Below are 20,628 nucleotides of genomic sequence, written 5' to 3'. Positions count from 1 at the left end.
AGGACACCCCTTTTCAGGCTGCGGGGAAGCGGCGTTTTGCCGCTTCCCCGCAGCCTGAAAAGCGGTGGATTGGGGCCTCAGTGGCTGCCGTTCTGGCAGCTGAGGCCCCGATAAACCGGGGAAAGGGGCGGGTACAGACCGCCCCAAATAGGCGGTCTGTAACCCGCCATAGTTTTTCCATACACTTCATCCTTGAACTTCTGAAGCACCAAGGATACTCTAACTCACAGCCCACAAGACAGAAATTAGTCTTTGCATGGGAATATGTTGCCATTTCAGACATTGTTATGCTGTCACTTCCTTATATTGCCAGACATCCATTACAAGTAGCTCAGTGCAGGAAGCAGCTAGCAGTACAATGGATCCTTGCTATCCAGTGAGGTTTGCCTCCAGGAGCTCCTGTGGATACCAAAATCCATGGATGCTAAAGTCACATCCTTACAGTCAGTCCTCCATATCCACAGATTCTTTATCCATGGATTCAATCATTCACAGCTTGAAAATATTCAAAAAATATACAAATTCCAAAAAGCAAAGGTTGATTTTGCCATTTTATATAAGGGATGCTATTTTATTACAATATTGCACTTAATGGGACTTGCATCCACGGATTTTGGTATTCAAGGGGGGGACCTGGAACCAAATCCCAGTGGACACGAAGGGCACACTGTACAATGCCATTGTAAAATTGTATCCTTTTATTTGTGTGTTGTGTACCTTCAAGTCATTTCTGACATACAGCGTCCCTAAGGCAAACCCATCACGGGGTTTTCTTGGTAAGATTTGTTTAGAGGTGGTTTGCCAATGCCTTTCCCTGAAGCCTTGTATAAAATGGCAAAATTAAGGTTTGCTTTTTGAATTTATTATTTTTGTAATATTTTCAAGCCACAGATGGTTGAATCTGTGGGTGAAGAATCCATGCATGCGGAGGACCAATTCTCCTAAAACCCCTGGAGGCCCAGGTGAATCCCATCCTTGCTCTAAATGTACCTTACAGTACCCAGAAGAAGGGGAGGGAGTGATGCTGTTTTTGTTCTCTTTATACTGTGCTTTTCTGAAGGACATTTTAGCACAGGGAGGCAATTTCAGCCTTTTCTATACCATGAAATTCCAGGAGAGAGAGAAGATTCTTGGGATCCATAAATGCTCTATTGTCTCCTTACTTCATAAGATCTCTGTAAAAGCCAAACTTCTTGACTGACTTAGCCTCCTTAAGCCTACTAGGAGAGGTGGGGGAAAGGAGGAGTGTTTTTTCCTGCTGTGCCTTCTCTAACAGCAGGTTTGCAGTAATTATGGGTCATGAAAACAAACAGTTAAAGCACAGTTAACAGCAGTACCCTTGAATATGGCTAAGTGCTGCGGTTCCTTGAAGATAAACACTGCTATCTGTGTTTACAAGGTCTAAAACTGAGCACTACTGCCACACAGGCTTGTTCACTGAAGTCTTATTCAGCTGAATAGCAAACAAATATATTTTGGATGATCTCTCAAGCAGCCTCCTCCTCATCCTGGTACCCTCTAGATGAAATCTAGGGTTGTGTAGTGGTTACAATGTTGGGCTGCAACCCAGGAGATCAAAGCTCTAGTCCCAGTTTACTGGCTGACATTTGACAAGCTGCTCTCACTTAAGTCTAATCTACCTCACAGGGTTACTATGAAGAGAAAGTAGAGAAGAGGAGAGCCATGCATGCTTCCTTGAGCTCCCTGGGGGAAAGGTGGGATATAAATGTAAGAAATACATTCTGTTGAGTCTCTACAGTTATAAGCAAGAGTTTATAACTCCCTTCTCTGCTTCTGAGCTTGGCTAGCAGAAAATCAATTGTGATTTATTCCTTCAGAAGCAATTATATAACCATTTTTATATAATGTTTTTAAAATAGTACTAGTTTTCTGGTAAGACAGACAGGATATATCAATTTGCTGGGTATTTTAAATCATCTTCTGAGGTAAAAAAATAATCTGTACACATTTAGAGTGATGTTATTCACTCCCAGGTTCTACCTATACAAATTTACCTCTCCAATTGCTAAAGACATTAACCCACAAAAAGCATACTACACACTTGTGTAGACTAAATCAACATTCTCTTGCTATCACTCTTCTTATCAGTAAACAGCTTCTCAAGCAAATAAAAGGCCTTTTCAAGAAGCCAGGACCACCCCTCCTGGAATACCTATTACACCAGTTGTGGATGGACAAATTGCAACCAGCTACAGCATGCATGGAATGCAACCTCCTGTGAAGATAGCGGACAAACCAAAAGGGAAGTGGTTCTGAATATACAGTGTGTTTTACATCCTCTCTATGCAAAGTATACAAAAAGCCCCATTCTTACATAGCCACAAAACCTTTGTAACACTACCACTGGATATATTCTAACCATGGTAAGAAGTAAAACTGCCCTTCTCCAGAAGCACAGAGGCTCCGTGTTGCATTTGTGGACTTTTTATAAATATATCTGCTTACAGTGGTCAGAATCCTTCCCTGCCTCTTCAGCATATGCACAATACCTAGCACATCATATGAAGCTGTTTTGACTTTTAAAATTGCTTAATTGTGTTTTAAATTTTATATTTATACATTTTAATGCTCTTGTATTGTTTTTAAATTGTGTTGTTTAAAACTTGTTGTTCACTGCCTTGAGTCCCTATAGTGGGAGAAATATGGAATATAAGTGAATAAAATAACAATAACAACAATAATAGCAGCAGCATTAAGGGCAAGGAACCGGCCAATTAAAAAGATTGTATGTACAGCGCTGTGTAAATTTACAGCGCTTTATAAATAAAGGTTAATAATAAATTAAGAAATGAAAGTGGAAATGCTCCAGCATACTACTGTATATTTTGCAGCAAGACCCTCAGAAGCACGGAGCAACTGCTGGGCAACCCATCACCACTTTTCCCTTACCTCCAAACCTGGGATGAAGCACTGGGACTTGTTTGTGGTGCACCACAGAACTGTGGCAGTAGAAAGGACCTAGAGCCTTCCAGACATTGCTGGACCTCCATCAGCCCTAGCCAGCACAGCCCATGTCCAGGGATGATGGGAGTTTCAGTGCATCACAGATAAGCTCTCATTTTACGTCTTTAAAAAATAACATGCATGAGGGCCTTTTTACATATGTCCTTGTGGCATACTTCAGATAGGCCTGAGTTACAAGCCAGGACTCGCTCACTGATATTTTTAGCCAAGTTTAACATGATTTTTGAAAAACCACTTCCTTTAATCATACTACAATAAATGAAAAAGAAAAAAGTGTAAGGCTTCAAAACAAATTATTTTTGAAGACCTGATGAAAAATAGGCCAGTGCAACAGTTTTTAAAAATGATAGTCTTCCAAAAGCTGTTGGAACAAAAAGCTCCATTCTTACATAGTCACAAAACCGTCACAATACTACACAGATGTGTCACTGGGTATATTCTAGCCATGATAAGAAGTAAAAATGCCCTTTCCCCAGATGTACAAAGGCTCCATGCTGTACTATTTACATGACCAGTCTATATATGTATGTATCTACACTGCACAATTACCGTGATTTGATCCCATTTTAAATGTAACGGCTCCATCCTATGGAAATCTGATGTCTTGTTTCGAGTGGGTGTGTGTGGCATTTTCTCAACAGTACATGCCCTCAAACTACAAATCCATAGGCTGGAGCCATGGCATTTAAAAAAGTATCATGTTGCTGTAATTGTGCAGCGTGAACACTACAACTGCTTTAATACAGATTAAAATGAATTAAACTTTTTAACATCACATGATAAGCACTGATCCATCCAAGTTAGGGCCATATGCTCTGCAGTGTAGCTGTTCTCAAGTCAAGTGATCCACAGTCATGGAATGCTCTGACTCCACCCAAGAGATACCTGCTCAATGCTCCTTTCAATGGACTGAAAAGACAGATTTTCAGCCCTGCTCCTGACTATTAGTTAATCCTTTCATAATCATGTTCAACTGTATATTGCATTTTTACATGTTTGTTACTGCAATATGGAAAGCCAACAATAACATACTTCACATGAATTAGTTAGGAAATAAAATAAAAGTTTCTCTCACATACACAATGCCCCCAAACCTTTCACTTTACCTAGCAGCTTTATGTAGTCAACAGCCCTGAAGATGTCAATATACAGAAATACCATACATACTGTACATACGTATACAGAGAGAGAGAGAGAGAATTCCTACTCCCTATCTAAGTAAACAAGTACAGTATTTGTTTACATGTAAACAGGGAATAAGCATCATTATCTTGACAAATCAAGTAAATGAAGCCACAAATTATTTGTTAACATATTTGAATTATTCATACCCACCCCTCTTCCCCTGTCACTGGCCTTTAATAGAAGTTGCCTTGCATAGTAGACTCTTAGTGGTCTCCCTGACTGACAGAACCTAATGGCATGACTCCAGACATTTTGTCCTTTGTCTAGGAGTGAAATTTGGAGTTCCAAATTTAGGAGTTCTAAATTTTTGCTTTTGTTTTTGCTTCCAAGAACAAAAGCAACAAACAAGATGCAAAGTTTACAACAAAAACCAGAGTCTGTAAGTAGAAAATACTATAGCTCTCTTGACCCACTATGTTTTTGAAATAAAAACAACAAAACTGTTATTTCCTTTTCCTTTATCTCTATGATGCTTGCTATGTATTTTGCCTACATCCTTATTCTCTCTCTGGAGAATCCTACCCTTTGCCCTAGATGGGATGCTCCCTATACTAGCTGTTTTGCTCATCTAATGCTGTAGTGCTATAAGAACACCTGCCTTGTATTTAATCACTAGCTTAGCAACTACAGGCAAAAAAGAATCCTATGCAGGTTAAAGAGCAGAATGGCAGAGGTGAGATCAAGAACTCAGTCCCTCTGCTGTGCATACTACAGATATCAAGGAAACTGAGTGAAGGAGAAATAGAACACTTTCCATCCCTCCTGTGGCAGAAACCCTGAAAGTTAATGATTTACCATAGGTGCTTACAATTTGCTGCTGCTACCTATACAATTTAACATTTCTCCATGATGAAATGAAGTCCACTCAAACACAACCTGAAAGTAAGCACTCAGATCCGAAAGGAACCTAAACAAGGAATAAATCAGTTGTTTCTTGATTTGGTCAGAAAGGAAGGAGGACATCAGTGGCGTGACAGAGAAGACAATCAAAATAGCCCTTGGGGCCAATTGTTTGTTGCTTAAATGTTACTCGCTAAAGGTGTGATTTTGTGCACATCCACTCACATTTAAGTTCCACTCCATTCAATAGTTAAGTATCTACAAGATTGCAGTATACATAGCAAGACTCTCTTGGCCTCAGGGCAATGGAAATCCTCCTCTGAACAAATCTTGCCAAGAAAACCCCATGATAGGTTTGTCTTAGCATTGCCATAAGTCAGAAACTACTTGAAAGGTACAAAACAACAACTTCTTTGTCTATGTATGGGATATTTACCTATTTATAAATTAGCACACTACTCATTATGAAGGATGTGGTAGCTCAAGTGGTTAAGTTGTTCACTCTATTGATTGCAAGATCGGCAGGTTGGCAGTTTCAGGCCCAGGTGCTGCATGATGGGGTATGCTCCCTTTACTAGTCCCAGCTTCTTCCAATCTAGCAGTTCAAAAGCATACAAATGAAAGTAGATAAATAGGTACCACTCCAGTGGGAAGGTAAACAGTGGTCTATGCAATCATTCTGGCCACATGATCACAGAGTAGTCTCTGACAATGCTGGCTCTTCGGCTTAGTAACAGAGATGAGCACCGTCCCCTAGGGTTGGACACAACTTGACAACCTTGTCAACAGGGAATATCTTTACCTTTTACCGCTACTCATTATGATGATGGAAGGGGTAGGTAAGAGAAAGAATGAAACATTGTAGGAGGCATCAACTATAATAGGGTATGCAGTATGCAGCTCTCCAGATGTGGTTGGACCACAAGCTCTGTCAGGGCTCTACAGCATAGCCAACGATCCAGAATGACAACATCTGTAGACCAAGAATGCCTGGACTGCTACAGGTTGTACACCCTGAGGGATCCCTGTGGGTGAAGACTGAACCAGGCACCCAGCATCACCGGTGCTGGCCTGGGTTTACTGCTCTTGTTAACCTTAAGCCCAGCAATTTCTTTTTTCCACTACTAAATAAACAGCAGTTACAAACACATATATGCATAAAGTGAAAGGGGGAAGCAATGAAGGAAGGTCTGCCAGTGCCTTCAAGACAAACTGACTTCAGCATGTGCTTTCATAGATATCAACCCATTTCTTCAGTGTAACTCAAAAAGAGGATTGATATTCATGAAAACTCATTCTGAAATAAATCAGTTAGTCTCAAAGGTGCTGCCAGGACTCTTTTTATTTCCCCTTCCTCTTCCATTTAGTGCTGAAACAGGCTAACACAGCTGTCTCTTTGAAATTCACTTATTCAGAAGTGCCAGTAAAGGAATCACCATCAGCATGAAGGCAACAGGCTCCCCAAAAAGCAATGGGGGGGGGGGAGAAGGTATTTGAGATTCCATTCATTTTTGTAGTATCTAAAAGTCACTTCATACCCAAAGATGTACAGGGCGTAAAATCCCCATACATGCGCGCGTACACACACACGCGCACACATCGATAGTTGCTCAGGCTGCTGCATTCCAAACCCTTGTGCTTGGAGGAAAAGACTGATAAATGAACAGGCTGCCAGTCAGATACAAGTAGTCAAGGCACATGTGACTGAGTTGCCTGCGCTTCCACAGCCATCCTTTGGTGAAATAAAATATTCAACTAGTTGTACTGGAACAACTGAGATGGCACTGATAAGTACTAAAGTGAATGAAGATGAAGCACCTACAGTTATACCTCATCAAAACAAAATTAAACTGTTCGTATAAGACAGGAGTGGGCAACTGCACAGTGGATGGAGGCCATTTTTTCCACCTGCACCCACCTGGTGGGCTGCACTGGCATATTTCAGGGTGCCTCAAATGGCGCAATGATACATCATGCCACCATTTTGGCCAATTTTTAAAATTTGTGTTCTGGGAACACAAAAAGCCTTTGGAATGTCAATGAAATCAAACCATGGTGCTTTGGAAATGTTTTTGGATGGTTTGGGGGCAAAAAAAATCACCTGACAATCAGCCCCAACAAAAAATATTATATTATTACAAATATTGTAATAAAACTTTGAATGTGTTTAAATACAATATGCAAATCAAATGCACTAAATCAGATAACATTATTGGGAGTGCTGGAAAAATGGAAAGTGGAAAAATTTTTCACAAAACCCACATCACTGTTTCAATCCAACCATTTATTCAGAATGGAGCAGCAGCAACCTGCTTTCAGTGCTTTAGAGTCATTTGCTAAACTCAAGAAATACGTTGTGTTCTCTCTTCACTGTCCCAGCAGAGTTGATGGATATATATTACCAGCTGCTTCAGAAATAGCAAGAAATAACATTTCTTTCTGGTAACCTAATCTGGATTTTGTTACACTGCACCAATCATGACATCCACAATCCAAGTAACATGTGACAAGTGGCAAAAATGCATGTCTTATTTCCTTTTATGGCCTTTCATACACTTGGAATATGCCTGTTCCTAGCAAAGACAAACTCGTTCTAGTGAACGAGGGATTAGACCCCAAAACTGGGAGAGTTATCCCAAAATTAGATGGAGTGATTAAACAAAATGCAGACTATCAACTTTTAATCCTGATCTACTTACCAAGGGGGAAGGGGACAACAACCAAGAAACATGTAACAGCATTTTTGTAACATTTGTTTAAATATCAGCAGTATATTTCTGGTACATTTCATATGATTAACATATTGTTTATCTGAATCAAGCAACGGTTAACATTTTTTAAAAGACAAAGAGAATTGCCACAGGCCCACTAAGCTCCATTTCTTTGGACACAGAAACGGAAATGTTAAGATGGTTAAGTGCAAAGAAAATGCTCCAGTATATTGTGACGGCCCAGTATGAGACAGCTGGAAGAAAGCTCTTTGGAGGCAGCAGCTGCACACATTCTACTGCACAACTGACAAGACACAAAGCAACTTATTTCTGCCTTCTTCCCGTCTAAAGCAAACAGTTTATTCAGATTGCTTTTCCAACCAATTTTCTAGGATTTGGGCCTTGAAGAAGTTCAGCAGCTAGTTGCATCTTAAGCTGCTTTGCACTCAGCCCCTCAAATTAAAAAAGCTAACCTTATCTTAGCTGTGCTCAATTCATCATCTCCCCCTAAGTCCTGATAACAATGGAATACTTTTTTCCCCTTGAAGCAAAACTGGAAACACATAATGCACTCTTGTCGAGAATGTGTATGTATATATATGACAGAAAGTGTGTGTGTGTAACATTTGCTTTTGAAGGAATCCATCCCCTGTGTTTTCTTATGAATCACTATTCTGAGAGTGCTCTCTTGTGCTTCCTCAGTGGATTAAAGTTAGTCCAGAAGAAAATATCTTGCTGTCACACAACTAATCTCCTTTATGGATGGGGTATTTTGAACTCATAGGATGATGACATCCTGTAATCTAAACGATTAAAACGGTGAAGGGTCTGGAAACCATGCCCTGTGAGCAATGACTTAGAGAGCTGGAGATGTTTAGCCTGGAGAAGAGGAGGTTAAGAAGTGATATGATAGCCTTGTTTAAATATTTGAACGGATGTCATGTTGAGGAGGGAGCTTGCTTTCTGCTGCTCCAGAGAATAGGACCCAGAACAATGGATGCAAGCTACAGGAATAGATATTTCATCTCAACATCAGGTGGAACTTTCTGACAGCAAGGGCTATTCGACAGTGGAAAACACTCCCTCGGAGTGCAGTGGAGTCTCCCTCCTTGGAAGTCTTTAAATGGAGGCTGGATGCCAATCTGTCGAGTATGCTTTGATTGAGAGTTCCTGCATGGCAGGGGTTGAACTAGATGGCCCTTCTCTTCCAACTCTATGATTCTATGATAATCCTAAACATATTTATTGATGTTATAGGTTATCTTATACATATACACATACATAAGTATTAACTCAAAAGTAAGTCCCACTGCATCCCATCTGGTTTACCTCTAATTATGTATTGAAGATTTAACTTCCCATGGCATCTCTCACAGGACAACAGTGTGTATTTGAGAAGTACTTGTTTCATTAGGAGTTAAGGACCAATAACGTCTTCAGGATATTCCTAGGCTTCACTTTCTTGTGTGGCCAAATGCAAGATTGAAGTTCATGATAAGCAACAGTTGTAATTCATCTGCCACAGCAAGAAGAGAGATTGTGTTCTATATACCAAAAGCTACCTGTGTCCTCCGGTAAGGGCCTTGTTCTCCAAATGCCTCCTGAACCTTGATTATTTTAAAGAGATGGAATTTATTTTTCTCTTAAAATAGTGTATTTTAAAGTAAATTCCAGGAGAGCTGTTTAAACTCTGTTTCAAGAAGGCCCATTCTGACATCTTATTTAAAAAGTCATTTGATGTAACAAGACATTCCTGTCATTTGAAATATCATTTCCAGTCACTGTCACACCAGGTCTATGGGTTCAACCTCCTGAGGGTCTGGAAGAACAAAAAATGACACTCTGCCCCCTTGGCAACATCCACTCCTATACAAAGAGAAATTTCTGTATACCACAAACCACAAATGAGTTTGGGAAAGACTGCATCAAGAGATGTTGTTTTGTGCCTTCAGGCTGACACTGACCTGTGGCATCCTTATCATAAGGTTTTGTTTGTTGGTTGGTTTTGTTGTTGTTGTTGTTTTGGCAATACTTATTCTGAGGTGGTTTGCTGTTTGCTTTCCTCTCAGTATGAGTTGCCCAATGATTTTCTGTGACTGAATGAGAATCTGAACCCTGGTTTCCCAGCCCTAGTCCAACACTCCAACCAGTACATCAGCAACCTCAAGCCCTATAGAAATGGACTAACAGGCTAACCCTAGAACAGAGATATGCCAAATTAAGCATTCCAGATGCCACCAGCCTGCATGTACCATCAGCCCTAGCCAACGTAGCCAATGCTGAGAAATGCTGGGAACTGCGGTCCAACAATAGGTGGAAGACTATACTTTGTCTGCTCCCACTCTGGAAGTCACAAATAGCTGCAACAGATAGTTAAAAGGGGGCACAACAGGCAGCATCTCACTCCACTTTAAACAAATAAGGACAAAAACAAAGTTATTTAAGGCTTCATCAAAAATGCTGGAAGCTGTTTGTTTACACCTATGAGGATGTGAAACTTGCACTTAATATTTCATTTCAGTTTCTTTATCTGTTGTCACATCAATATTCTTCCTAAGTTTCACCTCCCTACTGTTTTTCTTCAAATTGAGCCAAAAGTTAGTACATTTAGATCAGATATACCAAAGGCTGGTGGGAACTTCAGTGCAATGCCCCCAGGACAGGCTGAAAGCTAGAGAGATTCAGCACCAATGTACAAATCCTGGAACTAATATGCAGTGCCAAGCAACAAAACTATATTTTCAATCAGAACAGAATCCCAAATCCTAAACATACTTCCATCTCTGAATCCTGCAGCTAAAAATATGTGGGCCCAATAGTAAATACCCCTTAAATACTATTAAAGAGATTACTGTGTGGATCTGGACACAGCTTCATAAATGCTGAGCTTTACTGGCTCCTGGGAAATTTCACACAATTAGTTCATTCTTGTCTTCCCTGCCAGAAAGATGACAGTGTCTCTTTCCTCCCTCCCCTCCCAGTTATTCTTGCTACAGAAAGGAACTTGGGTTAGTTTGTATAGCAGTGATAACTTTATCTGGCACTAGAGAGACCCTGGATTACTGCTAGGAGCAAATGAATGTTTATAGTGTTACAACATCCATTATGAAAGGTCCTGCTACTTTTGACAATGAGTGGATTGTGGAAATATTTGGCACAATTAAGGATGCTACTAACCCACACATTTTTGGGTCTAGATCCTTCTGTCACCTTTATGAAGTTCTTGTTATTTCTAGAGAAAGAAGTTAAACTAAGGCTTCTTGACAGTTTTTCACTGCAGAGCCTGAATTTAGAACAGGATTGTGCACAGTGATATTCATGGACTCTAATCCCCATCAGTCTTAGCTAACACAGTCAAATGTGAAGAACCCTGGGAGCAGCATTCTCTGAAAGGGCACACTTTCTCCATGCCTGGTTTGGAATTAAGTGTTGCTGTTTGGAAGCCGCCTTCTTAAACACCAAAGTCCAATGTGGACAGGATTTGCCATCGAAGGAGCAGCAGTTACTTTGAGAAGAGAGTCCTGCCTATATCAGGAGACATATTTAACATTTAGCACTATAGGCAAAGCCATTACGTCCTGTGGCACAGCATATACTTGGCTTGTAAGAGTAGCAATCATTGAACTCACCAGATGCTGTGGGACTCCCATGTCCAGCAGCCCTAATCAGTACTCCCAATGGTAAAGAATCCTACAGTTGGTAGTCCAACATCTGGAGGATTGCATGATTTACACCCCTGACCCAAGGAGCCAACGCTTTACTAGGACGATAGTCAGAGGCAACACACCTTCACTTGAAGACATATTACTTCATCACTAATCAATCTCTGTACTAATTATTTAACTCCCCAGCCCCTGTGAACATGCAGTCACCTTACTATATGTATAGAGATGTGTCTAAGCAATTAAGTAAAAACAACACACACTTCTATATACTAGCTTAAAAAACAACAGCAGGGGAAGTTGAAGGCTTTCATGGCCGGCATCCATAGTTTTTTGTGGGTTTTTAGGGCTATGTGGCCATGTTCTAGCAAAGTTTCTTCCTGACCTTTCACCAGCATCTGTGGCTGAAGATGCCAGCCACAGATGCTGGCGAAATGTCAGGAAAAAAACTCTGCTAGAATATGGCCACATAGCCTGAAAAACCCACAAAAAACAGCAGCAGGGAACTTTAACAAGCCCTGTCTTGGTGCAAAGCAAGCCATTTCATCCCTTCATCTGTTCCTCTTGTATGATGCAACACCAATTCGTGCCTTTTTTTTTTTTTTTGGGTACCCTGTGCTATTCTGTTCATATCATTAGTATGATTAGACCCTTTTCATTAAACTCAAGTCTAGACAAACTAAGGGCCCGAACAGACAGGCCAAAATAAAGCTGCTTTGAGTCACTTTGGAAGTATGCTGTTTAAATAATGTATGTGTCCTAAGAGGCCGGAAGCCGTGCCAGAGCCACGCTCCAGTCCTAAGGACTGGAGCGCTGTGTTGATGCAGCTTCGGGCCTCTTAGGACACATGCATCATTTAAACAGCATACTTCCAAAGTGACCAGAAGCAGCTTTATGTCTGCCTGTCTGTTCGGGCCCTAAATTTTATTTATAATGCTTTCACTTGCTAAGGCATGGCAAACAAACTCTGAAATCAACTACAATGTTCATCTAGAGAATGCTTGGTAGGAGAGGGACTGTAGGGCTGCTATGTGTGTGTTGTGAAACCAATGCTAACATCATTGCTTCCCCATTCAAAAATAAAATACATGAACACACTTTTTCCTCATTTGTACCTCAGAAGCATTTCTGATTGCTCTTGAGACTGCACTGTCTGAATGAAGTTAGTCTAACTGGAATTATCAGCTCATCCACATATTGAATTTAAAGAAAATCATTGGAACTGGTGCTAGCAACCTACTCTATAGACAGCAGCGCTGACCATCTGATGACACACATACCTTGACAAACGCAGGTGGGTAGCACAGATATTTTAATGGCATAGAAAAAAAGTATATTGACCCAAATATCACATGTATATATAGAATATAAACTACAGGAATCACATGTAGATTGTCCCAGGATAACATACACAATTCTGATACATGTATAGCCAAACAGAGGAATGTGCTCAAAAGCTGTTGATGAACTGAGGCAAACAAGGTAAGAAAATAACCCATCTACAACCTAGCTCTTCAAAACAGCAAACTTGTTTCTGGGAGGTGGGGCTTGCAGGACTGAAAGTTTCTATGGGTCAAAAAGCCCTCTCCATGAAAGAAGCTATGTGCCAAGGAAAGGAGTACTAGTTTAGCCTCTTCCTTTTATACTAACATGATAATTTCCTTTGTGTAAGTGTGTGTATATGGGTAAGAGTAATGCATCAAGTGCAATGAACTGCAGTCAAACTATTCCACAACATCTTAAATTGTTCTTTTTATACTGATATTTCTAGCCCCAAGAAGCCAAACAACTTCGAGTGTTATTGGATATAGAAAATAAATTATTGCTAGGCAAATTGAGGCTTTTGAGCAACATGCTACAAATCCATTCTGAGAATGGCTTGCTCCAATATGAACAATAACTAATCACCGTCTCCAGTTCTGTTGGATTATTTAAACTGGCAGACTAGCAAAGAAATGCAAAAGAGCACGATAGTGAGCAGAGTGCAATCCCACTGCTTGCAGCAAACAAACCATGAGTAGTACCTTTTACTTCCACCAAGTCAATAATGCTCTTTTTTTTCTGGGTGTGGTTATTTAATCAACAGTCAATACATACTGCCCCAAGCCCTTAAAAGAAGAATGCTACAAAAATGCCACGAACAAACATGGCTCCTTCCTTCAGCCCACGCCTAATGGAGAAGTCATGACTCGAGGTTGTGCAGACTGCCTGTATGGGTAGAAGAGGCTCCTGGATTGGGAAGCCTGTTCTGTCAAAGTGCTTGCCCTCACCCCCAGCGATGTGAAAAGGGGGGTCTGTTTCCCCTGCTCTATCCCCACAGGACTAACCTTTACATTTTTCCAATGAAAAAACTGGAAATGTTGATGAACACCTGGGAAAAACAGTAACAACAGTTTCTCTTCTGGAATTACTGACATATTTTCCTTAAAAAGTACACTCACTTGAAATGCTACATGAAATACACCAGCAAGCAAAAACATTTTTATTCAAGCAAGCTTTTTATTGGGTTATCGGGAAAGGTGGTTTATATGGGGTATGTGTTTTAGTGACGTTTTTAACTTTGTATGTGTAATGTTAACTTTATATTGTCTTAAATAGAGGATTTTAATTGTTTTAAATTTTTATTGTGAGATTTTGTTTTTAGATGTTTTTATCTTATAAGCTGCCTTGGGTCCTTTTCTGGGAGAAAGGTGGCACAGAAATTAAGTAAGTAAATAAATAAATAAATTGCTACCACTGAGTATTTCTTGCCTAAGAAAACTTGAAAATCTTATGAAATTTATGGGGTCGCCATAAAACAACAGGCAACCTGAAGGCACATACACTTGGATGAATACTATAGATTGGCCCAGGAACTTCCAGGATTAATTTTTGCCTCTTAGGCTGTATCCACATTGCTGAAATAATCCAGTTTGACACTGCTTTAGCGGCCATGGCTCAATGCTATGGGATTCTGGGAACTGTAGTTTGTTGTCGCTCTAGGCTCTGGGGCCACAAACTAGTTCCCAGAATTCCATAGCATTGAACCATGGCTGTTAAAGCAGTGTCAAACTGGATGATTTCTGCAGTGTAGATGTAGCCTGAGACCCTTATAGGCTGCAAGCCTATGTCTAGCTTTGAAAAAACATGTACTTTTTATATTATGAAGTGCTGTGGTGGGGATAGCTAATTTATTTGATGTGATGCTCCTAGTGACTTCCAAGAGAAACAATTCACAGTTTTTATGGCCAGAAAAAGCACAGGCCAGCAAGCCTGGAGGGATCAAGGGCTTCAAAAGGAGCCTGTGGCGGGCATTTTGCCCACCTGCCCTTGGCTTTAGACATAGATTTTGCCACTAGTGAGGGCTGTTGTCTTCAAGGGAGGCACATGTAGGAAGGCCTTTGTGGCTTGTGAATTGCTGTTTGCCTCCTTCCTCCGACCTTTGTTCTGGTTTGGTAGACAGTCACAGCAGAAGCAGCCTGTGGCTGCTGTATTTCAGACTTGCTCCATCTACCTTTTCAACCCCCATACCAAACAACTGTGACACTATGAACTGGACAAATCACCCTGCCTTGCTGGAAGAGAAAAAGATCAGTAGATGGGGCAGAAACTGCATGGAACTCAAAGATCTGGGTGTAAACTAAGGTCTAACTAGACCCAGAAAAAAAAAGTGGACTGTGCCTACCCTTCTAGCTGAGTAGGTATACAGTATATTCACAATTTTGTCTGTACTAAACTAAAGTTTTTTTGTTTTTTCAATGCTGTTAGTGCCAAACAGTACAACTTTATATAATGAATTATAAATGAAGCATTTTATGACACTGCAGTAGTGAAATAAATTCAGGCTCCAGATTAAACTAAGGCGGGATACAAACCGCCATATAGTACGTATAGGATACGTACTAGGGTTAGGAAGGGGCGGTGCTTCCGCACCCCCCTAACCCTAGTACGTATCCTATACGTACAAGATAGCGGCGCCCCTTCTACATGGGCGCCGCCATCTTTACGTACTGGACGCATAGCGTCCAGACGTGTCGCGGCACCTATGACGTCGCGAGTCTGCGCCAGGCGCCTCGCGACGTCATAGAGGCGCCGCAAGAAGAAGCTCCGAAATGGAGCTTCTTTTTTGCTCCACGCGGGAGCCGCGCGGTTTGGCTGCTGCGGCTCCCGCACGGAGCAAATGGCGGCGGCGGGGGAGCGCCACAAAGCGGCGGTTTGTACCCCGCCTAAGTATTGTGTTATTGCTGTGTACCTTCAAGTTATTTCCAATTTAAGGTAACCCTAAGGCAAACCTATCATTGGGTTTCCTTGGCATGATTTATTGAGAGGAAGTTTGTCATTGTCGTCCTCTGAGGCAGAGTGTGTGCAACTTGCCCTAGGTCATTAGTTGGTTTCCATGGCTGAGCAGGGATTTGAACCTGGGTCTCCCAGAGTCCTAATTCAAGACTCAAACCACTACACCACCTGGCTCCTATCAACATGCTGGGTCCTCCACAACAGATTATGACATCCAGGCCTGAATTACCTAATTTAACAAGTAAACACCAAGAAAGTAAGAGTATGTATCATGGCAATTGTTAAATGAAATGGAAAATAGGACTTTCTCTCTTCCACTTGCACACCTCTCTCTCTTTTTCCCAATAGGAAGAGAACTTTAAATAAAATGATTCACAGTTCTATGACTCTACTGTTGGCTTTGTACCAATATTACTGAAGTAAGAGCATCTGCACTGAGTTACATCTCAGAGTCTGCAATCATATCACAGCTAATCCTTTGCCACCAGTGCATACTCATCTCCATTTAAAGATCCCTATTCTCTTCAGAGGACAAACATATAGTTTTGTCCTGGCTGCTTAAAGGCCAATTTAGCAGTCCAACTGTGGCTTTCAGCAAACTCAAGCCCACAACAACGTCCCTCATGTTATGTTAGTTTACAGAACTCAGATTTTGCTAAAAAAGACCAACACAGCCATTCTTCTGGCCTTTCAAACTAAAGAGCGCACAGAGCCACAGTCAGCATCCAGACAGTACTATCTATGGAAGCCATACAAAATCTGAATGGTAATCTGTGAACTGTGGCTTCAGCCATGCAGGAATAAACTAATTATCTCCATCCACTGGCAAAGATCCACCAGAAGGCCTAACAAAATAGGATTACAATTATTCCAACTCCAGCATTTCAGAGAAGGAAAGCTATTCAGATTTTTTGCTACCATGCAACAGCAACAGAAGACAGCGGACATTCAAACCGATAAACAAATCCAACATTATGTGGAGCAAGATAGCCATAAACAGTCCTTTAAACCAAACCAGGACTAAAATGTAAATGGATACTTTTATGAGTGCACTTTGGGTCTCATTTTCAGCTTTATTAGTCTGGCATCCACAATGGCATCAGAAGAGAGCCAGGACACAACTGTCAGATACATTTAAAGCTCAATTCTATGTGTATTTGCTCAGAAGCAAGGACCACTGCGTCCCAGAAGATCAGGCACAAGCTTATTGTCTTTAAAAGTAGTGTGTATGCTTTGGAAATCAGGAGCTATATTAAAAGAACTTGAGTGATACTGCATACAAAGTCTGTTAAATGATCAGTAATCTAATAGAGAGCTAGTACAGTGGTTCGAGAGTTGAACTACGACTCTGGAGACCAGAGTTTGATTTCAGCCATAAAAAAATACCCAGTGGGTGACCTTGAGCAAGTCACACTCTCTCGGCCTCAGAAGGCAATTGCAAACCTCCTCTGAACAAATCTTGCCAAGAAAAACCCTTGGTAGGTTCACCTTAGGGCTGACTTGAAGGCACACAACAACAACACTCTAATAGGGCTTCTCTCTCTCTATATATATATATACACACACACACACACACACACACACTGCGATAATGCAAACATTTGACTTCAACTTATCTTCCAATAGGGCTGTGGAACAATCAAATCTATGAGGTGGTTATATAAAGATCAGTAAGGAAATGCCTAACAGCTGTCACAAAGAGGAACATCACTTTTTCTGTAACCTCAGCCAGTTTTGCTTTTTGGTCCAAACTATTCAGATCTCATCCAATAAATAGCTTTTACGCATGAACGCTTTATACCCACATGTACAAATTCATAATGATACCAATCCTCTATGGAAAGAACAGGAGATCCAGATAACCCAGGGTGACTGGAGATCCTCCTTTTCCAGGACAAGTCCTCCATTTCAACCTTCTGTACAGGAGGAATTCCAAACTGTCCTCCATTTTGAACATGAACAAGCAGCATGAACATATAGCTCTATGAGTGTTTTCAGCATTTATTTTGGAATGTCTTCCATTTTTCTGGAATGTCCTCCTTTGCAGTGAGGACACATCTGGTCAGCCTGAGATAACCAAACAAGCTTTAAACTGTCTACTGCTTGCTCCAGGAGATGCCAAGGCTCACAGAAATAAGTGATATTTATGGAGCGTAAGACAACTTTAAATACTTCCTCCAGGTGAGGTTACACAAGCAAAGAATTTCTGCCAAAATCATCTGTCTACTCATTTTCAGCAGCAAAAGCAAAATTTAAAAGAGAGAGATTTGATTTTTAAGAAATCACATTGTATTTGGATGGAGGATATTTGGGAAGGGAAGGTTAGGGGTTGGCAAGCAAAAAACAAAACAATTTACAAAGGGAAAAGAAAGGTAACCCCAATGAACTCATTGCACACCCCAATCTCGATCGCAACCCATGTTGTTTTTTGAGGCTGCGGTTAAAGGAACAGATCTGCTGTGAGGAAAATTCATGGAAGGACAGACACAGATCTCCTTCCAAGAGACAGATGTCTGGGAAAGCGGACCTCACCAAGCTGGGGAAGACTGACTCTCAAGTAAATGCAGACACGTGTCAGAAAGGTGTTGGGGAAAGGACTCAGGTTGCATCCGCACTTGCAAAACAGTCCAGTCTGACACCACTTTAACATGGTTCAAGGCTATGGAATTCAGGGACGTGTATCACCAGAGCTAAAGTGGTATCAAACCGGATTATTTTGCCAGCACAGATGGAACCCCGAGTCCTCTCCCCCTAAGAAGCATGCTTCTTAGTCCTACTCAAAATGGAGGGCTTTTTGGCATTCCTCCTGGCCAGAAGGATGAAATGGAGGACGTGTCCTGGAAATGGAGCACCTCTGCCCCCCCCCGAATGTAGGACATTCAAGGAAAATAGGGGACCTGACCTGACCAAAGCTCAAAACAATGCATGGTTCTTAGTCCTGATCCTAAGGGAGGACGTTTTGGGGTTCTTCTTGGACAGAAGGTGTAAATGGAGGGCAGGCCCTAGAAAGAAAGGAAGGTGTCTAGCCAGCCTGGATGTGTCCTCACTGCAAAGGAGGACCTGGCACCGCAAAATGGAGGAAAGTCAAGACCAAATGTAGGACATTATCAAATAAATGCGAAAAACACTCCTATAAAGATAAATCCATGCTTTGTGCTCAAAATGGAGGACATTTTGGAATCCCTCCTGGACAGAAGGCTGAAATGGGAAGATAGGTCCTGGGAAAGGAGGGCGCCTGGTCATCCTGGGCAGCAAGAGAGAGAGCCTTTTCCCCAAGGCGCTAGAGGCCCAGAGGGCAGGGAAAGCAGCCACTTCTCCTCTTCCTCGGATGACCAGGTGTCCTCCTTTTCCTGGACACGTCCTCCATTTCAACCTCCTGTCCAGGAGGAATCCCCCAAACGTCCCCTACCATCTTGAACACCACCAAGAGCTCCTTTCCCAGGACACGTCCTCCATTTCCACCATCTCTGTCCAGGAGGACTCCCCCACACGTCCTCCATTTTGAGCACCACTGGGAACCACGGCTTTACATTTCCAGGGAGTGGCTACTGAAAAGCCTGCATTTGCTTTTCTAAGGAGTGTTGGGAGCTTTTATAGTGGGCCATGATCCTCCCTTTTTCCCCTCGAGCGTCCTCCATTTTGCGGTATCTGGTCCTCCTGCTTTGCAGATAGAAGGATTCATCTGAGGCCACCCTTCCCCCCTCCTGCAGGGGTCCTCCTTTTCCCGGACCCGTCCTCCTCCTCTTTCCCAAGAGGAATCCCAACACGTCCTCCATTTTGAGCAGCCTGCATTTGCCTTTGGAGCTTCTTATAAGTGGGTCATGGTCCTCCCTTTTTCCTTGCACGTCCTCCATTTGGCTCCTTGGCGGGATGAGGACCCAATCTGGCCACCCTTCCTCCTCTTCCTCCTCCTGTTAGGGGTCCTCCACCTCAGCCTCCTTCCCAAGAGAAATCCCAAAATGTCCTCCATTTTGAGCAGGACTGAGAAGCCTGCATTTGCCTTTCTTAGGAGCTTTTATAGTGGGCAATAGTCCTCCCTTTTCCTTCAAGCCTCCTCCATTTTGCAGTGGCTGGTCCTCCTCCTCCTCCCAGGGGTCCGCCGCCTCCTTCCCAAGAGGAATCCCAACACGTCCTCCATTTTGAGAAGCCTGCATTTGCCTAAGAGTGTTGGGGGCTTTTATAGTGGGCCAGGGTCCTCCCTTTTATCCTCCATGTGGCTCCTTGGCCGGGTGAGGACCCCATCTGGCCACCCTCCTCCTCCGCCTCCTTCCCAAGAGGAATCCCAGAAAGCCTTCCATTTTGAGCAGGACTGAGAAGCCCTCTTTTGCCTGCCTTAATAGGAGTGTTGGGAGCTTCTTATAGTGGGCCAGGGCACTCCCTCTGCGGGGGAGGAGGACCCCCTGATGCCTCCTCCTCCTCCTCCTCCTGCTGCTGCTGCTGCTGCTGCTCACCTGGATGAACTGGATGGTGAGGGCGGACTTGCCCACCCCTCCGCCGCCCACCACCACCAGCCGGTACTTCTCCTGCCCCGGGCCGTCCCTGCAGCCCGCGGCCATCGAGGAGGGCGAGCCCCAGGCAGGCAGGCAGGCCAGCCCCAGCCCCAGGCCGGCTTCCTCTGCTCCTCCTGCCTCCTCCTGCTCAGGCCCAGGGAGGCGCCCCAAGGACTACTAGCTGCTGCTGCTGCTGCTGCTCAGCAGAGAGTGGCAGCAAGCGACTGGCCGAGCCTTTTGGGCTGCCCTACAAATGGCCGTCGGGGGAGGGGCCAGGCATGCAAATGAGGATGAATATGCATGAGGTGGGAGGGGTCACTTCCCTTCCCTCTTTGGAAGCTTTCCCCCTTTTCTCTTAACTGCAGGTAGAGCAAAAGTTTCTTTCTTTCTTTCTTTCTTTCTTTCTTTCTTTCTTTCTTTCTCCTTTTTTAAGTGAGACATTAATAGGGCCTTGCCCATTTCTGACAACGTAGAGAAACT

General features: G+C 42.5%; 1 protein-coding gene across 1 annotated transcript in view; it reads right to left on the bottom strand.

The window, feature by feature from the left end:
- The window catches only part of RRAS2 (RAS related 2), a 60,039-nt gene extending 39,673 nt beyond the window's left edge, over positions 1–20,366 (bottom strand). The window contains exon 1 of the mRNA XM_042441520.1: positions 20,110–20,366. Within this exon, the coding sequence (XP_042297454.1) occupies positions 20,110–20,214 (105 nt within the window). The 5' untranslated portion in view covers positions 20,215–20,366. The remainder of the gene's footprint in view (positions 1–20,109) is intronic.
- Positions 20,367–20,628: the final 262 nt, after the last annotated feature.

The sequence above is a fragment of the Sceloporus undulatus genome, chromosome 1, assembly GCF_019175285.1.
Source record: "Sceloporus undulatus isolate JIND9_A2432 ecotype Alabama chromosome 1, SceUnd_v1.1, whole genome shotgun sequence".
NCBI lineage: Eukaryota > Metazoa > Chordata > Lepidosauria > Squamata > Phrynosomatidae > Sceloporus > Sceloporus undulatus.
This window is presented reverse-complemented; position numbering and strand designations above follow the sequence as displayed.